Source organism: Stigmatopora nigra, chromosome 15, assembly GCF_051989575.1.
Source record: "Stigmatopora nigra isolate UIUO_SnigA chromosome 15, RoL_Snig_1.1, whole genome shotgun sequence".
NCBI lineage: Eukaryota > Metazoa > Chordata > Actinopteri > Syngnathiformes > Syngnathidae > Stigmatopora > Stigmatopora nigra.
The window spans coordinates 1,275,967-1,292,472 of record NC_135522.1 but is presented as its reverse complement, the minus strand read 5'-3'; the positions used below and the strand labels follow the sequence as shown (position 1 = coordinate 1,292,472).

Genomic DNA, 16,506 nt, shown 5'->3' with positions numbered 1-16,506 from the left:
CAATGAAAGTTACACAATATGTTTTGTTGTAGTTAAAGTTCAAAATGGACATTTTTAAGAGTTTTGCCAATTTTCTTTTACCTTTTAAACCAAAAACAATCATAACTTCACAATATAATGTTCTATAGATACATACTAATATAACATAAAGTTATCAATTGTGTTATGGTACTTACATATCCGTTATGCTAAATGTTAGCAAAAAAATACTGTGTGAAAATGTGTTTAAATAAATGATATAACATTACCTTAAAAGATATTGTAGAAAATCTCCAAAAAATTGTACTTTTTATCCTGCAGGAATCAGCTGTTAAAACATAGAAAAGTTAATAAAAACTTCATTTTGATCGTAAGGGACAGACCAAAAACCGTTCAGAAAATAACGATTAGCATTTTTTAAATAATATGACGTTCGCAAGGGACTTAAAAAAACAAAGTAGAAACTTTATTCTTCTGTCTTTACAAAGGCACGAGCCTCTACGATCCCCAAAATGCTTTTCTTACAAAAACCAAACCGTTTTTTTGATGAAAACGAACGAGAAGGGGAAACGGGACAGAGAAAAATACAAAAATAAAATAAAACCTTTAAAAAAGAAAACGAAATGACGGGCTGTATATGAGAAAATAAATCTTCAGTATTGTAGTAGTACACATACGTACTGCAGTAAGTGCTGATAAAAACATAAAAAGAGCATAACATTATCAAGCTTTTTATGAACATTTTTTGGGGGAAAAAAATGATTACAATTTTCCCAAAAAGTTTTCTCTTTTGATTAAAGGGTGGTGATGTCGACAAAGATGGATTTTATCTGTCCAGCAGGATATAAAAAAATTAAAGTAAAAAAATAAAACATGTAAAAGGGCAGTTTGCGGATACAGTTAAAAAAAAAAAATAATAAGCCGGAATGATTTAAAGTGTGGAATGTTTTTTTTAAGTGGGGGGTTAGAAAGTAGTGCACTCGTTTCAAATATTTGGATATTTCATTTTCAGTAAAAAAAAAAAAGAATTGAAAAATTAAAGAAAAATATAGGCTAATTGTTAGCGTGCTTTAGCATAGGAGCAGAATTTTCACTTGGTTTATATGCAAACAATATTAAGATTGATATTTTGTTATTTTTAATGTATTAGGAAATATTGTTTTCCATTTTTTTTGTTTTTCATCGTATAGTAAATTTTGGCTCAAAAAGTCACTATTTTGCTGCTGTTGTGGATTGTTGGTGCAGCATTATATTGCGATGTTTTATCCTTACGCTTATTGTTTTAAACTTTTAGAATAGTGTTTATGGTAAATATTTGGACTATGAAAAGAACGACTTTTGAAAACAGTTTTACGCAATATTTTGTGAGTTTTTGACGTATTTTTGCAGATTTTAAAGCAAATAGACTCGACTTAATTGTAATTAACTCCAAATATATAGTTTTGCTCCTATACTAGACAGCCAGAATGAGTTCCTGTACTCAAAAGTACTAGATTCCTTGGTTAAAAAAAACTAGTTTACTATAAAAAACAAACGCCAGAAAACAAAACAAAAAAAACAACAACAAAACTTAGAAAATTGGCTGATTGGGATTCAATGACCATGATTTTGGAGAATTTGGTCACATTCCGACATTTGATTTTCCCAAAAGATCTCTCGGGTATTTGCGTGATTTTCCTGTTGAGGGGGCGGGCCTTAAACCCCATCAATTCGCGATTGAACCATAATTGGGACTTTCATCTAAGCGCAATTCCGAACCCAGGCTTAAAATCCCTTCCTTGTTTCACTGTTAAGATGGAAACAAAAAGTGACTGGAACTTCATAACCGGGAAGCCAGCCCGGTAAGAATGGCCACAGAAAAAAAAACAAAAAACAAAAGCGCTACCCACAAAAACAAAACTTATAGCGACTAACAGAAGAGGAGTCGTTTCAAACCGCTCCTCTAATAACCTTTTTATAAGTTGGGAGATATGACCAAAAGGCGTCCTGGGAAGGGGCGTGGCTAAATGGCCTAGAATGGTAATATACTGGAAGGAAGTGTGTTGGGAAAGGGGCGTGGTCTTGAGTCTAACAGCCCTGTTTAAAGTCCAATTGCTCTGTTAAGTGTGTGTGTGTTTATGTGTGTGTGTGTGTGTGTGTGTGTGTGTGAGGGACTCATGGCAAAGAGATGTCGTCTGGGTCGTCACTGTCGGAAAGGACGCGTCCCGAGGTGACGATAACCGCCCTCCGTTGCTCCTCCTCGCCACCTCCGCCTTTTGCTTGGGTGCCCTCAATATGTTGAATGGCCTGTGGGAGGGAAGAAAGGTGGGGATGAGTTGGAGTGACAACAGCGCCCTCTGTTGTTCAACGATATTTTACTCTGTTCTGAAGAAAACAAGATTTTTGCTGAATGAAATTTGGAACTTATATTTAAGAGAGTTGGAAGGGAATTTTAGATTTTATGACCAACCTTAACATTAGTTACTCCTAGAGTTTGGGTGGGAAAAAGAAAGAAAAAAATAATTTAAATTATCTCCCCTCATCTCACCTGAACAATGGTGTCCAGGTTATGCCGGGACGTGGAGACGGCGTTGATGACTGACGACGGTCCCATGGTGACCACGTTGACGTGATGGGACGGGGGCTGTGGAGGGGGCGCGGGAACGATGACGGTGGCGTGGTGTGTGGGGGCGGGAGGGGTGGCCGGCGCCTACCAAAGAGGAGACAAAAGACAGTTGTTAAAGTAAAAAATTTTCTCTCTCGCTCAAATGCGACATGTGGATGTTTTGGGTACTGTGTTTTCCGGGATGTCCATGAATGCACCACCTGTCTAATTGTAGGGATGGACAGCATCTTTTTAGTTTTAGAAATGGAGTATTTTGGCATAAATTTCACCAAAAGTGAAATCCAAAGAGAGCAAAAATTGAGGACTTATGTGATATTCTACTTTATTTCAAGTTTTACTGCCAAAAAAAATCATCCAATCAGTGAGTGCGTACCTTCGGGCTGTGGGCGGGCGAGTGCTCTCTTTCCAACGGCTTGTTCGGATGCGGGCTGGCCGGGTTCCGCTCCACTTTCTCGGGGTACAATTCGACATCCAGCGAGCGCATCTGGTAGGAAAGCCATAGTGAGCATTTGAAAACCTGCACGGTGACAGGTGGTGGGGGAGTGGTCACCTGGTCTTCCAGTGTCATCCTGGCCAAGCGTTCCTTCTCCAGCTGTTGCCGAAGTTCGATCATCTCCCGTCGAAGGTCTTCCGCTTTCTCGTCCTCCAGGACGTCCGGCGAGCCGATGCCTTCGTCCTTCTCCTCCACGCGCCTCCTTTTCGGGGAGGAGCCACTCAGCTCCTGAGCAAAGGCGGGGTTAAAGTTTGTTACCGGGCAGAAATCAATCAATCTCATTTTGGTCATTTATATGGAACTTCAGTATTATATTTGTATATGCATATTTAGTAATTTACTTATATATTATCTATTTTATTTAGTTCTACAATTTCCCGTGGGATGAATAGATTTTAATCTAATATTTTTGGAGCATAAATCTGTAACATGGCAAACATTTATCAAAAATAGCCTTTTTTTTCATTTTTCTGCATGTTTCTCAATTGTTATGGTGGCTTTGCTAACTCAGGCTTACCTAAAAACAATTCTAAGCTGCAAACATTGCAGTGAGAGTCTCTGAGGTGAGAGTTTATTCCTTAATAAATAACTCCAATACATATTTTTCCAATCTATCAATTTCCCATTCCCACATTACCTGTATGATTCTCTTGAGTTGGCTGTTCTGCTGCAGTAGTCGTGTCTTCTCCTGCTCTAGCGTGAAAATGTACTCGGCTGTCTGTTGCAAGATGGCCGCCTGACGAAAGATAGGAGTTGAAGACAGAGGACGCTGCGAAAGACGGGCTGGATTCGGATGGAGTACCTTGCTGAGCTTCTCGCCGTCGCTGTGAGGGATGAGCGTCTTCAACGACTGGAATCCGGCGTTGATGCTCTGCATGCGCCGCCGCTCGTTGCTATTGGCGATCTCGCGGCGGATTCGCCTTTCCTGGTCGCGAGCCGTTTCGGGGGTCAGGGGAATGTTGGCGAGACTGGAGAAAAACAGGAGAACATTGAAAACGTTTTTAAAAAATCCTCTTTTGGACCAAAATGGAGTAGTAATACATGCAATATGTTCACTTTTCCAAGCCTGTGAATATACTTAAATCTTCACGTGAGGAGTTTTGCAACATTCGGACTGAAATAAAGCAAACCATATGCTGTTAATCTATGCATGGGGGAAAATCAGAGCAAACTTCCTCTCTAATATCCTCTGTAAATTGCTCGGTACTTTGGGGAGGTTTTTCCTGTCAGGGCGCTTATCTGCAGCGCCTCAACGCAAACACCTGGAACAATTATGTACGCTAACATGCTGGTGGCACGTCCAACACATGCATTTGATCTCCAAAAGTGCATTTATAAACATCTCGAGAACATCAATTTGAATTTCTGCTTTCTATTAGTGTACCTAAAGAAGTGGCCAGGATGCACGGCATGTTTTGAAACTGCGAAGCAGCTGGCCCTGTCACGTGATTTCAACAAAAACGAAATCAAAACCAGAGAACTAACAATGAATTCACAGACAAATTATTCACTTACAAAGAAAAAAGTGAATACTTTGAAAGAAAAATACGTCGAATTTATGTGTTTTCTTAAAAATAAAAACACGAAAAGACTAAGCTTCCCACAACCCCCTGCGCGAATTCCGACCAAGCAACACCAGATCCCTCCGCCTCCCTCGTCGAACGTTGCTGCGGACGTATACACATACACACCCCCTTATTAATAAACACCATTAATTCCACCCCTTTCGCGTTCAAATATGTCCATTCAACCCCTCGCTTATTATCCCACACGTTCTACGGAGAAAATAAAAGTCAAAACATTGGTCTGGGGTCGTCTTTTAAGCCTTCCCCGCCCCCTGTAGCGTGCTCCGGGCAGACTTTTTCCGCGTCCCCCGCCATTACAACAATGCGGCAGGCAGCATGGCAGGCGGTGAAAACGACGCAGTGGATGCGAAGTCACGCCGCCGCTGTCCCCAGACAACCCCGTCGGCCAAAAACGGCCATTTAAATCGTTGCAAAAGACGACGACTTGAACATAAAAAGACATACTTAAGACACCGTGGTCGGTAACGGCACTAGTTATCCAACGTCCACCAGTACAAGAAGCAGCATGGCCGCGCTTCCCCGCTATTAGCCGACCAAACAACCACCAGCACCCCCGTTAAAAACCACCACTCGCGGCCGGGCTGCACGTCGTCAAACCCGGCTACCTTAACGAAGTTGTTCGGGGGTTAATTAGAAGAATAAACGGGGGCGAGTGAGCAGCAGCGTGGCGTGCTGTTGAGCAACCACGTGGTTTGTGTTTGATAGCCATAAAAATGTGACATTTCTAACTCGAAGTAAACCCATTTCGCCCCAAATTAGCTAATAAGACAACCTAACGGCTTATGGGGGGTCATTTTCACGTCAATTAATACTCGCAGTTAGGTCATAAGATCACAATAACAGAAGCATGTTGCCTCACACGCTATAAATAGACAATAACACATGTTGGATACACACCTACACAAACCCCCGATGACTTCTTTCTCCGTTTTCCTAAAGTGTTGCAAATTGGGCACCTTCTGAGCGGGCACCATGAAGTACTCCATGCTCTCGGCTCTCCAGTTTTTGGTCAATCTCCCCCCCTCTTGGACTCCCCCTTTCCAGAGAATAACAAGCCCAAAAATAAAAAAATGTAATATCCACAGGGGGAAGGAAAAAATGAAAACGGTAAGGCTCTTGAATTGAATCCCAAAAAGGTAGAAAAAGACTTCCTAGGTGGGGAAAATGTAGTTGTAATGTTACTCGACTTCCAGCTGATGGGGTTCCCTCGTTGTGTGTGGTTCTCTACCTCTCTCTTCCTCAGCCCCTCCCCTTTCTCCCTATGCGCGGATGAGTGTGTGTGTGTGTGTGTGCAGCTGATCGCTTTCAAGGCGGGAAACAGCTGGTCGGAGTCACGCCGCACTCCCCAAAGAAAGAAAGCCTCCTTCCGCCGAGATGAGGCACTGCATGTAAACAAAGGACTATTTTCTGCTGAGTACAGAAGACTATTATCAACCACATCACCCGAAAAATGTCCCAAATTAAACAAACACTTTATAGATCGGATCAGTTATTAAGTTTCTTATTATCATTTCCTTCTATTTTGAGTTTGTAGCGATTTTTGTGATTGGAATGTTAGTTTAATTTTAGAATCTATGTCAGTTTAGTTTTATCATTTTTTTCTTGTTTTGGATTGGAAAGTTTGATTTCAGGGTGTGCAATAAAATATGCAATATCTTAGATTGTGTAACATTTTAGAATTACCTTGACGTGAGTAAGTCACAGGTGTCAAAGCGGCGGTCCGGGGGCCAGATCTGGTCCGCCACATCATTTTGTGCGGCCCGAGGAAAGTCAATCATGAATTCCGTTTTTCTGTTTTAGGATGAAATTCAATTGAAGTATAGATGTATATATTAAAGTCGGACACCCTTGACACAAGTAGTCAATATCCACAAATAGTCAACATGAATAACTGATCATATTAAATATGTACAAAAATCACTACTATAGTAGATATCACCCTATAAAAATAATCTAGCTAACATATATATGCACTCAGTAGCATTACACAACGAGGGAGGGAAAGAAGGAAAAAAAGAGGGAGGAGCTATGAACAAGAGTAGGCGGAGCCACCAGTACGCTCTGAGCTGGCAGAACCGTCCCCCCCTCGGTTGGGCTGCTCCTCCTGACGGGGCTGGCTGGGGCTGGCTAGGCTGGCTGGCTGGCGGGGGACACGAGCCTCCACACTCGGACACCTTTTTTTTCCAGCCGCCAAGATCCAACGGCGCGCTGCCACCATTTTCCACCAGCAGCAGCCCCCACCCATCCATTTTCTCTCCCCCCCTCAGCGATGCGCTTCGACGACCACCGAGAGACCCCCATTCGGGTTAGCCCTCCCCCCCATTTGGGCTGTTGACACTGGGTTTATCGCGCAAAAGACGACTACAACGACGACGGCTGGCTGTCAACTTGACCCGTCATTTCTTTCCTTGCTCGATGCGTTTGGGAATAAAACCACGCGAGAATGGCGTGGGAAGGGACCGCCTCTCCCGATACATAATTATAATATTAAGAAGAAGAACGAGACTTGGCTGTAGATTTGCCTTTTTGACGAGGAGTCGGCGACTCTGAGCAGCGGTGTCAACGTTACTCGGGCTCGACCAAGTTTGCCAAGGTAAGACACGGTTCCCCCCGCGCGCATCCCGTGGCTTGTCACGGCCGTCACGTCACGTGTGTCCACGTCGCAACGGCGGAAGAATGCGAGAGGGGTTCAAACGGGGGCACTGACCTATTTTCCGAGACTCTCCGGCGGCGCTTGGGCTCCCCCGAATATATCCCACCCCCTTCGTTTTCTAACATTGGAACATTCCAAATTCCTGGATAGTGCAAAATTAAGACACTCGTTTAGATGAAATGTTCACATAGAGCGAATAGTTACATTTTTTGGGGGCTATGAATGAGAGGCTGTAAACATAAGGAATTTATGTTATGTTTGGGTTTGAACACTAGGGGGCAGTAGATGAGACAAACATGGGACGTCATGTTATCTATTGGCTAGGGAGGTGGGGCCTCGGGGAAGTTTACTGTACTGTAGATGTTTTTTGTAAAAAATATTTTAATTTAGATAAGAAATAATTCAATATTTATCTGATTTGATGCCTGTATTTTTAGCCCAGTAAAAATGAGGTAAACAGTATTTTTTCTTTTAATTAAAGTGCTATACATCGTATTTAAACGACTATAAGGCGCACTTAAGTCTTAAATTTTCTCCAACATAGACAGGGCGACTTATAATCCAGTTTCCTTTATAAATAGAAAAAAAATAAAACGTGTCATTCATTGACGGTGCGCCTTATAATGTGGTGCGGCTTATAAACGTAAAAATACGAAAATATTTTTAAACCCCAAATTTGACGTCACTACTCATACTATTTTTTTAAAAAAACCTACTGAGCTCCTTCCCAACTAACATTATTATCAAAATAAGCAATTTTTCGACCCTAAAAATGCAGTCTAACAAAGAATAAATTCCTTATTTTGTGCAAAAAACTGACTAATATTACTACATGTTAACCAAACCCTATTTTTCTATTCCAAAACATGCCACAAGCATTTTTTTGGGTGATTTCCCTTCCTCCTAATGAGTCCAAAACCCGTCCAAATATAAATCTCCAAACACTTTCCCCAAATTGTCAGGCAACCGCGCCCTCCGGCACCCCCGCAACTTTATGGCGGAAAAGGTGAGCGCTAATGGCGTCCCCCTGCGTCACGGGGCGACCGCCAGTTATGTGTTAGCGGCGACCCGCAGAGCGTTCTCTTGGCCGGGCGGCCTAATAAAAGCCAAAACCGCACGTGATGTAACCAACGTTTAGCTCGCCTCGTCGAAAGTTTGGCGGGAAAACAACGTGGCTTTGATGGAAACGCCAAAAGCAGTCGTGGCGAGGAGAACCGCGTCAGCGTGGAGAATTAATATCTCAGCGTGGGTTCGGGGGATTATGGGCCTTCTGAAAGGCGGGGGTGGGGGATTATGGCAGTGGGTCGGAACGCCACCATGATGCCAAAAAAATGCCAAAAAAATGAAAAGGATGGAAAAATTTTAGATTCTGCAAGAAATACAGAGCACAGTTTTATGTAATACTGTATTTTCTCGCATATAAAACATATTTTTCGCTAAAAAAATGATGACTGAATTTAGGGTACGGCTTATATGCACATAAATTAGACTTGACGTGCTCGAAACTGCAAAGTAACGAAAAACAAATGTCGTAATGCAAGATAATGCGGCCAATACGTCGCCATCTTAATTAGGGATGACAAATGAGACTACTATGGAGACATTCCTGGTTGTACTTGGTCACATGACTTGAGCTATTTTTTAATATATTTTTAGATTTTACAGAATCATTTAAAAGGGGGAAAATCTGAAAATATAATATACATCTATACTCATAATTTCAATTTGATCCTAAAACAGAAATCTGGCACTCATGATTGACTTTCCCGGGCCCAACAAAATGATGCGGCGGGCCAGATTTGGCCCCCGGGCCGCCACTTTGACACCAGTGGTCTAAATTTTTGGAGGCCCAAAACCTTAAATGTTGAATTATTGGTAAAAAATGCAAATTACTGTGAGACTTTCCCATCAAGAGTTAGAAAGTGAAAAAGATGGTCTTAATTGCTGCTCGCTGTCCACAATTAAAACGATGAAGTCATAGCTTAATTTAATGAGATTATGTTTCCTCGGCGGGACGCGCGACGTGCTACCAGGTTAGCGCCCCTCTTCAAGCTTTCAATCTTATATAACAACCAGAAGCTAAATTCTTCTCAATGGCTAAATCATTAAAAAAACGACACTAATGAATACAGGAAAACTACTAAAATGTCAATTATACATCATCTAAACTTAAGGTTGTTTTTTTTCTCTCCCCATGACGCTAGAGTCTTATATAATAAAAGTGTCAGTGGGAAGGGCGGCTCTTGTGGAAAGTGTGAGGGGAGTCCAGGACGGTGCGCGGGGGGGTCGGTGCTGTTTGAAGCGCCGCTAACAAGACTGGATTTGCCTAAACGCGAGAGTTTGGCCCACCGCATCATTTTGTGTGGCCCGGGAAAGTCAATCATGAGTGCCAACTTACTGTTTTAGGATCAAATTCAAATGAAGAGTATAGAATTATATTAAATTTCCTGATTTTCCACCTTTTAAATCAATAATTGTCATTTTTTAATCATTTTTTCTGTGTTTTTAGTTCAAAAATCTTTGTGTAAAATCTAAAAATATTTTAAAAAATAGCTAAAATAAACATTGTTTTAGATCTATAAAAAAACGGAATATTCAGGGCTTTTAATCTAGTTCTTTTATTCCATTTATTAAAAAAAAAGTCTAAATATTATATTCAAAACCCGAGTCTGCCACCCTTAAACTTTACGGGCTTAACTTTGCTCATAAAAGCCTGCAAAATGCAAAAATGTGAGAACAGACTCTTCGGGAGCCGCCAAGAAAACTCACTTCCGAAACGCCGACCTCATCCAGCAGCCGCCATAAATCAGAAGCAGCTGGCGGGCAAGAATTTATTATTATTTTTTTCTTTCAAAAAACGTGGGTGTCCATAAATGTACCATCGCAATCCACCACAAACAACAAACCACACGCAAACTAAACATGTTAACCTACAAATACATCGTAAAAAAACGTTGACCCACAACCATGACCACGAAATTCATAAAAAAAACTTTGACCCACAACCATGACCACGAAATTCATAAAAAAAACACGATTTTTTTTCGGGAAAACCAAAAAAGTGAGCAACAAGGTATTGCTAAATTACTAATCCGGGCAAAATAAATGAATAATAACCTTACCTTGGTAATATGTCTTTGTTTTCATGCTCCATCTGCGACTGTGGTGGGCGTCGACCTCTGCCAACCCTCCCAGTTTAAATGGATTGGGCATTATTTGCCATTAATGACAAGTTGATAGATTAATCTATGGAGAAAAAAAAAACAAAGCTTTTAAAGAAATACAAACACACTTTGACAACAATTCCAAATATAATAATAATTATAAATATATCTATTTTTGTAAAGAACAGCAATGGGTTGCAAGTTTGACACCCAACAATTAGTCAATATTACATCCAATGGAAAAAGTGATTACTATTATTTTTCTCATATTTTCTAATCTGGAATTTTAGGATTTTTGAAAAAAAATGATATAAAAACCATTTAAAATGTTAGCATCAAGCTAGCCGTTATTGTAAAACAATATGTGGCCTTAAACCGGGTCGAGTCGGGTCACCAGGCGGTGCAATAATCCTGAGTTTATCAAGGCAGAAGGCTGCAATCTCAATCTCAGTTGACGGATCACTCGCCCTTTAATCCCAGCACGCAGATTGAGTTGACCAAACTCTGCGTATCAATGTTTTCCTTCAAAAATAAACATGCTGTGCAAGTCAATATCAGCAATATATTCAGTATTGCCATGATTAAATCAATCAATTCATTGTCCCTTTGCCAAAAAGAGACTGGACGCCATTTTGGCTCTACAGGTTAGGATTCCACCTTCCAAGCGCATCCTCACTCGGAGGGGGGGCCCCCCCACCCTGGAATCCATCCCCTGTCCTCCCTAACGGCGTGTTTACTCTGCCTGGGCCCCGCGGAGGGGACAATGGCGCCTTTCACGGAGACCGTCGACCCCGGCGGCCAGCACGGAAGTCCGCTGGGTGGGGGGGGGGGGGGGGGGGTCGATGGTCGACACCCCTTTCCAAAACTTCACAGCTAGCCGACAACTAGACTTGAGCACACTTTAGGCGGTCCACCATATTCTCTCTTCCTCCATTTTTACCTCTAGGGGGGGGTGTCAAAGTGGCGGCTCCGGGGCCAAATCTGGCCCGCGGCATCATTTTGTGCGGCCCGAGAAAGTCAATCGTAGCGGCCGACTTTCTGTTTTAGGATCAAATTAAAATGAAGAGTATAGATGTATATTCAATTTCCTGATTTTCCCCTTTTTCAATCAATAATTGTCATTTTTTAATCAATTTTTTCAGTTTCAGTTAAAAAATCATTTTGTAAAATCTAAAAATATATTTAAAAAAGCTAAAATAAACATTGTTTTAGATCTATAAAAACGGGATATTCAGGGTTTTTAATCCAGTTCTTTTAATCTATTTAGAAATATAAAAAAATCTAAATATTGGACATTTAACACTCACTGCGGGTGTCTTTTACGTGGTGGTCCCCCGTTGGCGAACCTGGCGACCCCCGCGCTGGCTCCTTTGCTCCCAGACACACGGCCTTTTCTCATGTGGCCCCCAGCCAGTGGCTCTCAAAGCCCCCTATTCACCAGTGTGTTGCCGCGTGTATGAGTGGGAGAGAAAAGATGAGGTGGAGGGGTTGAGAGGGGGCGCTATGGGGAGGGAAATTTGTCCAAATTAATGTTTCATCAATCAACGCCTGTGCTTGACTAACCACTCGACACACACACACGAGGCCTCATCTACTGACAAATGGTGTTTTTATGGCTATTTTAAATAGAGATTATCAAAATGTGTGTGTATGTTAAGATTCTCTCGCTACGTTTGTCCGAACCGTGGAAGGTAGAGAGTTGAAATTTTTTATGGTGGTCATTAACGGCTGTCGGATTAAATGTCTTGTGTGTAAACTCAAATTTTTATTTTTTAAACGCCCATTTTTGTCAAAATATGTATTTTTTAATAGCGCAAAAATAGTTTTTTTGGTTCTAAACAAGCACACCCCTGTAAAAAATATAATAAAATAACAGCATGGTTAGAAAATAATTTCTCACAAAATTCACATTTAAAAAATATATTACTTTTGTTGGTAGGAAATTTGTATTGTTAGCTAAATTTAGCCATTTGCTACATAAGCAAATCACATTACCCATAAACAAATACAAAATTAAGACTTTGGACATAGAAAAAGGATATCCTTTATTTGGTTGCTGTTAGCACTAACATGGTGGATGTCGCTAATGCTAATATACCACGGTCGCAAGCCTAGGGCAGGGGTCAATAGGTCATTATGTCCAGTGGGGGAAGGGGCTTTCTGCAGCTGGACTCCAAAGCCTGGAGGGGGGCCTCGCTAGTGGGGCCCAAAAGGTCCTAAGGTGCGCCCACCCCGCGAGGGCGTTGGAGTCGACCGGACGGAACGGGTCGCGGGGGGTCGTGGGGGTGCCAGGCCCAGGTTGGCGGTGAGGGTGACCATCTGGATTGGATTGTAGACATTCCTCAGGAAGAGCGTACGGCTAAAGGTCAAGATGGGAGGGGGGGCTTTCCGTGGTTTATTTTTCTTGAGTATACTCGCTCTTTGGCGTCGCAATTCCTCCGTTGGCCATTGGGCGGAAGTGTGCGGTGGCATTTTACTTGCTCCGCCCCCTTGCTCTAACGCATTTACGCATTTGTGCAGGTGCAGTCATGCTTTCCCTGGACGAGCCGTTGGACTTGAAGCTGCCTCGGCGGACTAACCCGCGGGATCGAGCCTCGCCACTCACCCCCAAGCGAGCTCGCCATCTACGCATGGCGGATGACGGTACTGCAGTCATTGAACCTGGTTCTCCTAACCCAGGTGAGGAAAGAATTCTCCTACGAGAAAAGGTTTCAATGCGTGATTGGTCTCCGGGTTGTTTTTCTAGGTATGCAGGTCCCCCACGAACATACAGAAACTCCGACACCCCCCGCGGTGGATCTGAGCATGTCTCCGTCACCCCTTCGTCATACGCCTACTTCGCCGGAAATGACTAACGGGAACTACGCTGCCGCAGTGGTGAGGACTTGTACTTTTTGAAGTTGTTCGAAATAAGAAACGCTACAGCTAGCGAGATATGATCCAAAATTCTGGTTGTGACATCACAACCAGAATCTTGTTTTGACATATGTGGACACCACATCCCTATGAAGTATTTTTGACCTAAAATAAACACAGATCAAGTAAAGGCTTGTAAATTCATATCGCTAAAGGTCCAACTAGCGTGTTTTCTCGCATATAGGCCGCATTGAGCTAGCTAGCTAGCTAACTAGCTAGTTATCGCCTTCCCACATGTGACAGGAATCTGTTGTACGCCTCAGTGTGTCCCCAATAAGAACCTCTGTCTGTGCAAGTTTCATTCACGGCAATGAAGCATGTACGTTTGTGTGGGTTCTTGTGTGGGTTTTTGTGTGTGTATACACGCATAATCGGATTAAGGACAAGGTAGAGCCACATGCTGACTAATTCATTTGCCTCCCAATTGAATTGAGTGAGGCAAGCTGGCTGGCTGGCTGGAAGCTTTCAGCCGCCCCCACCAAGATAGCTCCCGTCGGCGCAAAAATCCTCTGCACTTAAGTTGACCTCGCGCAGCGGTGGCGGTGGCAACTAGGACGCCAACTTTCGCTTTTTGTTACATAACGCGGCGCCGGACGACCCGTGGAAATCGCTCGAATTTGTCACTTTAACGAGATGAAACTGGAAAAGAGTCCATTTGGGATCTTGGCTGATTGGACACTCGAAATTGCTCCTAGCTATGATTGGTTGTCCTTTGTCTGGCCATTGGTTGAGGGTGTTGTCCCCCAGGTTTTGACCTGAAGTCAGATGGGATAGGCTCCAGCACCCCCCGTGGTCCTAGTGAAGATAAAGTGGTTGAGAAAATGAATGAATTGGTCTTGATTCTTGACCCTCCCTACTCTAGAATTCCCAGCTCTCACAAGCCTTTCGGTTTTTCGTGCCAATCGGAGGAGGGGCGGGACTCCACCTGCCGTCTTCCGTCTTCATCGGCCAGATGAGAGACAAGATGGCGTCCCCGGACCTGTCGGCGGACGAGCAACTGGCTTGCCGCTGGAAGAAGGTACGAGGAAAAGACATTCCATTGACCTCCTCCAATCAGAATCCATCATTTCTTCTTCTCTTGTCCTCACTAGTGCCACCTTCTGTTCGACTCACTCCAAGACTTGGTGGACCACGTCAACGACTTCCACGTAAAACCCGAGAAGGAAACGGGCTACTGCTGCCACTGGGAGGGTTGCGCTCGCAAAGGGCGGGGCTTCAACGCCAGGTGCGCTTACACCACAGCATCTAATTGCATTCCTTTTAACCAGTGCACCCCCTACAGGTACAAGATGCTAATCCACATCCGCACCCACACCAACGAAAAGCCTCACCGCTGTCCTACTTGCAACAAGAGCTTTTCCCGCCTGGAGAACCTCAAAATCCACAACCGCTCGCACACAGGTAAGGGCCTACACCCTATAGAACCCCACCCCCCCTGACAACTGACCGGTGGTCTCTCCCCCAGGTGAAAAACCCTACATATGTCCATACGAGGGTTGCAATAAACGCTACTCCAACTCCAGTGACCGCTTCAAACACACCCGTACACACTACGTGGACAAACCCTACTACTGCAAGATGGTGGGCTGCCTGAAACGCTACACAGACCCCAGCTCCCTACGCAAGCACATCAAGGCCCACGGCCATTTTGTGCCTCAGGAACAAGGTTCCCCAAGCGGGGTTGGCTCGCTTCTCAAGGGAAATCCATGCGGGGTTTTAACCGGGGTTGGCGGCGACTCCCCTATGTCCTACCTGAGCGCGGGGGGCGTCATCGTCCCCATGACGGGGGGCACCACCCTCCTTGGGGCTAGGGGGCTACCCCTATCCCCACTCAGTCCTAGACCCCTGGACCTCAGCGCATTGGGTTGCCCCGACTCCCCCTTGGGTGGGATCCAGTCCTTGGATGGCTACCCGCTAGGGTCGTCTAAGTCGCCCCTATTCCAGGGGGCATTGGCCTCTGGCGTACCCCTACTGGGGGCCCTCAACCCGCGGGCTACGAAGGGTCTGAGGGAAGGGGTTGAGAACGAGCTGACCGGAGGGGTGCTTAACCTTTCCACTGGAGGGTCTCATGATCCCCTGTCCTGGGTGGTCATCCCCCCAGGGACTGTGGTGTTCAAGCCAGCTGTGGTTAACTGATACATGAACACATTCCAGAAGAGCTCAGGGGGGCCAACGTCGGTTCGAGGGTGGGAGGGGGGCTCACACAATAGCTTCAAAGAGGGTCGCAAATCCAACATGGAGACTTCCATGCCATATTTTAAAGAACGCAAGCCTCAAGAGGGGGCTCAAGATGATCCGTATTACGCAACATGACGTTCCTTAATGGATACTTTTTTTGCATTCCTGGTTTTGTGGACGAAGCGTTTTTACGTTAATGGTCCTAAGTTCTTTTTTTTTCTCCTTTACCTGGTATTTATAAGATTATGGTGCCTCTGGTAGAGTGACATAGACGACGAACCCCGCAAAGAACCGCAAATAAGCGCTATTTCTTTCCTTTCGCCAGAACTTAAAGCGCCTTAAACATCTTAACTTAACTGGTTCTAGTCGGGAAACCTCAAAAACTGCTGCTAACCTTGTTGCGTTTTTTTGCTGACAATCTAGCCCTATATTTGAGGGTGGGCCGACTAAGGCGGAGAAATTTATCCGCAGGTTTTGTAGCCCTGGAGCTTTTTGGCGCTATCAAAAGGGCCGACAATGGTGTTCCTTCACCTGGTAAAGACCAATAACCGTTTCCGACTTAAGGAAAGGGAAGGCATTGTGGTTTGTCTCCCCCTGGCGGTGAGACGAGAGGCAGAAAATCCTGATAGCGTTTTTTTCACGGGTTCTCGCTTCTGGAATTGTCATGTGGGCCGGACCATTTTAGATACAATATTTAGATTTTATTTTTTTCAATTGGACTATAAGAACTGGATCAAAAGCCCTAAATATTCAGTTTTTTTTATAGATATAAAACTTTATTTGAATTTTTTTTCTTAGGAAGGGAAAACATCTAATAATCATTTGTTTTTCATTTCAAATGGAAACATTTTATTAAAAATTATTTTCAATATTAGTGGAAAACTGAAAATATTTTTATACATCAATTTCATTTGAATTTGAGCCTAAAACAG

General features: G+C 43.6%; 2 protein-coding genes across 6 annotated transcripts; one reads left to right on the top strand and one right to left on the bottom strand.

The window, feature by feature from the left end:
• Window positions 1-425: 425 nt before the first annotated feature.
• On the bottom strand, window positions 426-11,971 carry tfap4 (transcription factor AP-4 (activating enhancer binding protein 4)). Of its 5 annotated transcripts, XM_077734877.1 has the most exons (9): window positions 11,788-11,971; window positions 10,439-10,562; window positions 6,347-6,454; window positions 3,880-4,045; window positions 3,715-3,813; window positions 3,135-3,305; window positions 2,958-3,068; window positions 2,507-2,668; window positions 426-2,265 (listed from the first exon to the last, which is right to left on the bottom strand). In XM_077734877.1, exons 2-9 carry the CDS (start codon window positions 10,468-10,470, stop codon window positions 2,134-2,136), a joined length of 981 nt encoding a protein of 326 aa, XP_077591003.1. In that variant the 5' UTR covers window positions 10,471-10,562; window positions 11,788-11,971; the 3' UTR covers window positions 426-2,133. The 5 variants fall into 5 exon arrangements, with proteins under 5 accessions (XP_077591003.1, XP_077591005.1, XP_077591004.1 ...); XM_077734879.1 differs by lacking the exon at window positions 6,347-6,454 and having other exon boundaries at window positions 11,788-11,968; XM_077734878.1 differs by lacking the exons at window positions 6,347-6,454; window positions 10,439-10,562; window positions 11,788-11,971 and adding an exon at window positions 5,561-5,944.
• glis2b (GLIS family zinc finger 2b) lies at window positions 6,738-15,569 on the top strand. The gene is made up of 7 exons (XM_077734875.1): window positions 6,738-7,256; window positions 13,001-13,159; window positions 13,227-13,357; window positions 14,259-14,414; window positions 14,488-14,621; window positions 14,679-14,797; window positions 14,862-15,569. Exons 2-7 carry the CDS (start codon window positions 13,009-13,011, stop codon window positions 15,530-15,532), a joined length of 1,362 nt encoding a protein of 453 aa, XP_077591001.1. The 5' UTR covers window positions 6,738-7,256; window positions 13,001-13,008; the 3' UTR covers window positions 15,533-15,569.
• The last annotated feature ends 937 nt before the right edge of the window (window positions 15,570-16,506 follow it).

What these genes read in the sequence shown, in the direction of transcription:
- glis2b (XM_077734875.1), top strand. Translation starts at nt 13,009, where the DNA reads ATGCTTTCCCTGGACGAGCCGTTGGACTTGAAGCTGCCTCGGCGGACT. An exon ending in TGGCTTGCCGCTGGAAGAAG is followed by an intron (nt 14,415 to 14,487) that starts GTACGAGGAAAA and finishes TGTCCTCACTAG; the next exon opens with TGCCACCTTCTGTTCGACTC. An exon ending in CCACAACCGCTCGCACACAG is followed by an intron (nt 14,798 to 14,861) that starts GTAAGGGCCTAC and finishes TCTCTCCCCCAG; the next exon opens with GTGAAAAACCCTACATATGT.
- tfap4 (XM_077734876.1), bottom strand. Translation starts at nt 5,649, where the DNA reads ATGGAGTACTTCATGGTGCCCGCTCAGAAGGTGCCCAATTTGCAACAC. An exon ending in GTCATCGGGGGTTTGTGTAG is followed by an intron (nt 4,046 to 5,560) that starts GTGTGTATCCAA and finishes GTTTTTCTCCAG; the next exon opens with TCTCGCCAACATTCCCCTGA. An exon ending in GGATGACACTGGAAGACCAG is followed by an intron (nt 3,069 to 3,134) that starts GTGACCACTCCC and finishes CTTTCCTACCAG; the next exon opens with ATGCGCTCGCTGGATGTCGA.